A 7,304-nucleotide genomic window follows, 5' to 3' on the forward strand; every position below is an offset into this window, starting at 1 on the left:
CACATCATTGGTCATTCACAATAGAGATGGGCAGTTGGCTGGCATCTTAATGTAACGGTTTCGTTAATTTCATGGGTCCATGTATCTAAAAACTAAATATTAAGAAAGAAAATAAAAGAATTTTTTTTCTTAAGTTAGTAATAAAAAATGGATGCTTAATAAATATTAAAATAGTAATAACATAAATTTCAGTTTTACAGATTTAAAATTCGATTCTCCCATAGAAGCTGCAAACACAGTGTTTGTTTTTGTTTTCCTAGGAGTGGCTCATGCCGAAGTGCTTGCTTGTAGCCACCAGCGTAGGATAGGGGGTATATTCATTTGGTTATTCCGTTTGCAACACATCGAAATATCAATTTCTGACCCTACAAAGTATATATATATTTCGGATCGTCGTAAAATTCTAAGACGATTTAACGATTTCCGTGTGTCTGTCCGTCTGTCCGCCCGTCTGTTGTTATCACTCTACAGCCTTCAAAAACTGAGATATTGAGCTGAAATTTGGCACAGATACGTATTTTTGATGCACGCTGGTTACGTTCTTCAACGGGCCAAATCGGAACATCGGAACATTTTCCGATAAAGGTTCTAATGCCCATAAATGCTTTATTTTTCATCAGATTTCGCTGAAATTTGAAACAATGAGTAGTTTTAGGCCTCCCAACAACTGCTGCAAATATGGTCCATATCGCTGCTGCCATATATACCGATCTGCCGATAAGGGGTCTGAAACCCATAAAAGCTTTACTTATTGCCTGATTTTGCTGAAATTTGAAACAGAGGGTTATCTTAAGCCTCTTGATATCTGTCCTAAATATGGATCATGACGGACTATATTTAGGTATAGCTGCCATATAGATCGATCTCCCGATAAAGGGTCTGAAGCCCATAAAAGCTTTATTTTTTAACCGATTTCGCTGAAATTTTAAACAGTAAGTAGTTTTAGGCCTCCTCAAATAGGACCCAAATATGCTTCGGATCGAACTATATTTAGATATAGCTGTCATATAGACCGATCTGCCGATAAAGGGTCTGAAGCTCATAAAAGCTTTATTTATTACACGATTTCGCTGAAATTTTAAACAGTGGGTAGTCTTAGTTCTCCCGACATCCGTCCCAAATATGGCTCGGATTGGACTATATTTAGATATAGCTGCCATACAGACCAATATCCCGATAAAGGGTCTGAAGCGAATAAATGCTTTATTTTTTATCCAATTTCGCTGAAATTTGAAACAGTAGTTTTAGGCCACCCGACATCCGACCCAAATATGGTAAAGATCGGAATTTGGGTGAGTAAGTGTACAATTTTCACCGGATTGCGACGAAAGGGGATTTTCATATATACCCGAGGTGGTGGGTTTCCAAGTTCGGCCCGGCCGAACTTAATCCCTTTTTACTTGTTTTCTTTGTTTTATCTAAGGTCAATGTTCCGGTTTGCTTTGTTATTGCTGGTACTATGTTCGTTTTTCACAATTTTAATAACTGAATAAAATCTATTATTTAAAAAAAGTAAAATAAAAAAAGCGAATATAGTATCAGCCTATACATCCTAAAGTATAAAAAATAAATTTTTGTATACCCACCACCATAGGATAGAGAGTATACTAATCTAGTCATTCCATTTGTAACACCTACAAATTTTGATCTGAGACCCTATAAAGTATATACATTCTTGATCCTCTTGACAATCTGAGTAGAACCAGCAATGTCCGCCCGTCTGTCCGTTCATTCGCCTGTGGAAATCGAGATAGCGGTCGAACCAATAAACATATCCGCTTAACATTTTGCACAGACACTTCTTTATTGATGTAGGTCGTCGGGGATTGTAAATGGGCCATATCAATTCAGATTTAGATATAGCCCCCATATAAACCGAACTCCGTATTTGACTTCTTGAGCCCTTACAAGCCGCAATTTTTGTCCGACTTGGCTAAAATTTTGCACGTAGTCTTCTGTTATGGCTTCCAACAGTTGTTCCAAATACGGTTTAAATCACTCTATAACCTGATATAGCTCCCATATAAATTGTACTACGATTTCGCATCTGGAACCCCTGAAAGCCGCAATTTTTATCCGATTTGGCTAAAATTTTGCATGCGGTGTTCTATTACGGCTTCCAGCAGCTGTGCGGTCCAAATCAGTCTGTAACCTGATATAGCTCCCATATAAACCGGTCTCCCGATTAGACTTCTTCAGCCCCTAGAAGCGTTATCCGATTGCTGTGGACCACATTTTGCTGTGGACCCATCACATCATTTTTATGTGATGGGTTGTTTTGGGTAAGGTGGGATTTTAGGAAAAGCTGAATTTTTCAAAGTAATGCAAAGGAGTGCATTTTTCGAAGTTTGAAAAAATGAAATTTTTTTTCACAGCAATATTTTTAGTTAGATTTTCGTAAAAAATTTTGTTGCAAAATGATGATTTTATTAAAAAAAACAAAGATTGGCCTATGATAAAGATTTTATTATTAATATTTCTTTAAAATTCAAAGATTTGTGGCTGAGAAACATTTTGATTCAAGCATTCTTCTTTTTGAAACCCATGGTGTAGACCATTTCTAAGATGCTTAGCAGACCAATGCCACAGAGGCCAACGGTAACACCAAATAAAACTTTGTCGGCAGGTCCACCTTTGAGAAACACAGGCACGGTGCTTTTAGCCTGAAATTGCAACAAATGAACCAAAGAATAAAAACGAAAACTTTTGCGTATCCCCTTACAAAAACAAACCTGGAATTTTTGCATATTTTTAGCAAGTTCTTCGGGTAAAGCCATTTTAATTATCGATTATGCAATGCTGTAAAGATGAAGAATTTGTAAACGCATTTCAAAATTGTCGATTAGCATCTAGAGTATAAGGTATTTAATAAAATTTTAGTTATCTTATTCACTTTAGTTTCTTAATCACATTTAGTTTTTGTTAATCATACAGATTCATTTTTTTTTTAAATTATTTTTTGCCTACTTTATGTTGTTGCTCTTACTTACATGTAATTCCCACACCAGATAATGACGATTCTGCACAATTTGACTTTTTTCTTTTGTGCTATGGCATTTAATAATCAGCTGGCTGGCTGGCTGATGTGCGAAAATGACAATTTTAAAAATAGATTTTGAAAATGCATTTCAAAATAATTGAAAATGCAACACCAGCACTGCAGTGCATAGAGAAATTTCCAATTCCCTTCCAACTTTAGATAATTTGGTGATTGTCAAAGTGTTTGCAAAAAAAGTAACGGTTTTTTGAATTTTTTTCCTTCGAAATTTCACCATAAGGACAATACAAATGATACAGAGATCTTAAAGAGTAGACGATTTGGCCTTGTAGGCCAGAGGACTGCCATCATGTCCCTTTGGTTTACAGTACAATAAAAGGTGTATTTATCAGGTGGCCGCATCAAATAAGCTGAGAGAATTTGATATGTCAACTCATTTTTGAATTCGCCGTACAAAAATATAAACTTAAAAATAAATATTTTATAAATTGTGTTTGCTGCTGTTTTGGGTTTTAAACTTAGGGTATATAATGGTCATACACTATCAGTTTCACCCAGTGAACTTAGGTATTTTGTGTCGCCTGACAATGCAATGGCTTTTCAGGACAGCTCCATCACATCTAGAAGAGGTCCCCTCAACATACCAAGTTACCTATTGGGTTGCCCAAAAAGTAATTGCGGATTTTTTAAAAGAAAGTAAATGCATTTTTAATAAAACTTAGAATGAACTTTAATCAAATATACTTTTTTTACACTTTTTTTCTAAAGCAAGCTAAAAGTCACAGCTGATAACTGACAGAAGAAAGAATGCAATTACAGAGTCACAAGCTGTGAAAAAATTTGTCAACGCTGACTATATGAAAAATCCGCAATTACTTTTTGGGCAACCATACAAGGCATATTCATCAGGTGGCCGCATCAACTCAGCTGAGAGAATTTGATATGTCAACTCATTTTTGAATTCGCCGTACAAAAATACAAACTTCAAAATAAATATTTTATAAATTGTGTTTGCTGCTGTTATGGTTTTTAAACTTAGGGTATATAATGGTCATTCACTACCAGTTTCACTCAGAGAACTTAGGTCTTTTGTGTCTCCTGACATTGCAATGGCTTTTCAGGACATTCAGTAGTGAGAGTGGCAGCTTCGTCACATCTACTACCAAGTTACCTAGTATTTTGGCAGCATACTATATGCACTCTGAACGGCCACAGACCATGTTGACAACGTCATCCTTGTAGCCAACAAACTTTAACTGTCCTTTTCAAATGACCTGAAAATCCGACAGATATCCAAGAGCCAAAAGGGGTACACGTAAAGCCTATGGAGCTAATTAGAATTTTGAACATTTTTAAATGTAAGAAAATACATTTAAAAATTTGATACTCAAAAATTAATAAACTTCTTTCTTCTTGCTCTGATTGATCGTAGCAAAAATTTTAAATGTCAGGGCGAATCGACTTTTTTTCGCCATGTTTACAAATTTTGACATATCAAATTCCCAAAAAAGATGCTTTGTTGTAGCAATTCGCTGATGCGGCCACCTTATTCAATACGCCTTCATACAATACATAATTGTTAAGTGTTATTTTTATTAATTAGTATTTTACATTAAAATACTAAATGTTTGTAAGGCAGGACCTGACCCAGATATTTGGTGTCTACAGATAATATCAGATTCGTACTCTACATTACAAAGACCATTAATTTAGGCCCATTATAGTTTCCCATGGGGGGGGGGGTGTAGGAAGGCCCCCCAAATATTTATACAAAAACGTGGTCAACTCTCTAAAGGCCGAAACACAATGAGCGCGTTGAGCTTAGCAATGCAACTCTGTACACAAATTCCACAAAAGCAAAGCGAAAACGTTTAAAATTTTTTCAACTTTGACGCTTGAAAGAGAGCGTCATTCTGCCACACGTGAAGTAGAGTTTTTGGTCGTTAAAATTAAAAATTGTTTAACTTTTGCGAGCTGCTTTTTTAACATTTGTTTGCAGAGTAGCATTTTTCAGCGCGACGCTCCTCTACGCGCTCATGATGTGCATCTGTTGAAAGTTGTATTGATGGTTTCGAATAATGGCAATGACTCTCGCTATTGCTCCATGTGCCCTGATTCGAAGCCATCAAAACAATTTCCAACAGATGCACAGAATTATGTGCATATCATGGAAGCAGTGTAAGCGTGTTGCACACAAAAAATCTGTCATTACCCGAAAACGCATGCATTGGGAAAAGTACAGCTAATAGGTTTGTCGAGCGTGTTTAATGTGGTATTTGTATCATAGAGGCGTTTTCGCAAACAATTCCAACGCATGTGGGCGCATCTGACTGCTTAAGCACGCATAAGTGCTTCGTGTATTGTATGTCCCAATAGTATGTATGGGTTGCCTAAAAAGTAATTGCGGATTTTTCATATAGTCGGCGTTGTCAAATATTTTCACAGCTTGTGACTCTGTAATTGCATTCTTTCTTCTGTTAGTTATCAGCTGTTACTTTTAGCTTGCTTTAGAAAAAAAGTGTAAAAAAAGTATATTTGATTAAAGTTCATTCTAAGTTTTATTAAAAATGCATTTACTTTCTTTTAAAAAATCCGCAATTACTTTTTGGGCAACCCAATAAATTCAACTTTAGAGCGATTTTACTCTCATTAAAAAGTTGCAAGCAAAAGTACTCGAACAGCTGATTTTTGTTTTAGTTGTTTTTTTTTTTTGCTTGCTTAGGAAAACAATAGTTTTACAATAAAAAATGCTGGCGATACTTGTTGTGGTATTTTCCTTAGATAAACGTCTATTTATTGACCCGAGAGTGACATGGCCAGAAAAAAAGCCATTCATCGTATCCGTGATCTCCGTGCCTTTGGACAGCCATCACAATTTACCGTGCCCGAAACTACGAATGTCATCCGCGGCGCCAAATCGCTGGTCCCAGACGGAATCTCTACACTGATGCTGAAGAATCGTGATTTGTCTGTAGTAGAGTACCTTACAACTGTCCTCAGCCTGTCTGAACACTATTATAGTACCCGATGTTTAGCAGATGGGCAGTGTGATCCCACTAATGCAACCTGGAAAGGGCACGAGCAAGGGCAAGTCGTTCAGAACGAGAGCCCTTAACTCATCAGTACCCTAGACGCAGGAGGCACTACACCTCCCGATCCTCCCGGTGGACAATTTCCATTCGCCGAACATTAGCATGCATTTCGAAGGCTGCATAGGACTACAACTGCTGTTGTGCTTACAAAGATACCTTGGACTAACCACCTAATGCTTTTGGGTATTGTGGCTAGATAAATTGCTACGACCACTGATATTAGGCTAAGGGAGCTTTCTATTTGGTCATGTGGCGGCTAGGGACACTTTGTTATCATTGAAGATATCTGTATCCGATTACAATTACCAGACAAATTTGCACTGTTCGTCACTTGTTTAACTGCCCAGCTAGACCCACTCAATCACATGGCATCATCTTCCCTCCTTAACAAATTCAAAGGAACGGTGTTGGTTTCATCGAAGCTCTCCGAAGAGGATGATTCCATCAAAACACTTAAGAAACCGGTGATTGCTCTTTTCTTGATGTCCGGAAAGATACAATGTTTTAATTTTTCAAGATTTTCCAAATAATTCCGCAAATTGCTTTCTAACGTAGAACACCCGACTAAAAAATTAAAACTTCATTTGTCGAGTTTTCTGTACCTGAACACTAGCTGCTGCCATGAATCTTCATTAAAAGTAAATAAAAATGAAACAATTTTAAAGTTGCAAATTTCTGTTGGCAAAAAAAGTCCCAGTAGAAATTTACAGGTTCTCTATTTTCTAACTGCCAAAATGCTCTCTCTCTCTCTCTCTCGCTCTCTTCTGCTGGCAAATAAAGTACGCGGACGAATTTCCAAATAATTCCCCAAATTACCTTCTAATGTAGAACACCCGACTTGAGATAAAAACTTCATTTGTCAAGTTTTCTGTACCTGAACACTAGCTCTGCCATGAATCTTCATTAAAAGTAAATAAAAATGGAACAAATTTAAATAATAATAAAGTTGCAAATTTCTGCTGGCAAAAAACGTCCCAGTAGAAATTTGCAGGTTCTCTATTTTCTAACTGCCAAAATTTGCTCTCTCTTTCGCGCTCTCTTCTACTGGCAAATAAAGTACGCGGACGACTTCCAGTAAAAATTTGTAAAAATTTTTTGGAGTTCCCGAACACAGCTAGTGTTCCATTTCCATTTAAAACACTTAAGAAATCTAATCTTTATTAAAAGTAAATAAATATATTAAACAAATTTAATAATTACCAATAAACAATATT

At 36.5% G+C, this 7,304-nt stretch overlaps 1 protein-coding gene across 2 annotated transcripts; it reads right to left on the reverse strand.

Annotated features, from left to right (window-relative positions):
• Positions 1–2,445: 2,445 nt before the first annotated feature.
• Positions 2,446–3,093, reverse strand: LOC131995758 (uncharacterized). 2 transcript variants are annotated; one of them, XM_059364750.1, is made up of 3 exons: positions 2,991–3,093; positions 2,733–2,799; positions 2,446–2,663 (listed from the first exon to the last, which is right to left on the reverse strand). In XM_059364750.1, exons 2-3 carry the CDS (start codon positions 2,775–2,777, stop codon positions 2,520–2,522), a joined length of 189 nt encoding a protein of 62 aa, XP_059220733.1. In that variant the 5' UTR covers positions 2,778–2,799; positions 2,991–3,093; the 3' UTR covers positions 2,446–2,519. The 2 variants fall into 2 exon arrangements, with proteins under 2 accessions (XP_059220733.1, XP_059220734.1); XM_059364751.1 differs by lacking the exon at positions 2,991–3,093 and adding an exon at positions 2,968–2,987.
• Between the last annotated feature and the right edge of the window lie 4,211 nt (positions 3,094–7,304).

This window comes from Stomoxys calcitrans, chromosome 3, assembly GCF_963082655.1.
Source record: "Stomoxys calcitrans chromosome 3, idStoCalc2.1, whole genome shotgun sequence".
NCBI lineage: Eukaryota > Metazoa > Arthropoda > Insecta > Diptera > Muscidae > Stomoxys > Stomoxys calcitrans.

Bases quoted from the DNA above. Each gene is read 5' to 3' on its own strand.
- LOC131995758 (XM_059364750.1), bottom strand. From the start codon at position 2,777: ATGGCTTTACCCGAAGAACTTGCTAAAAATATGCAAAAATTCCAG. The intron at 2,664-2,732 runs GTTTGTTTTTGT...TTGCAATTTCAG, and splicing joins AAAATATGCAAAAATTCCAG to GCTAAAAGCACCGTGCCTGT.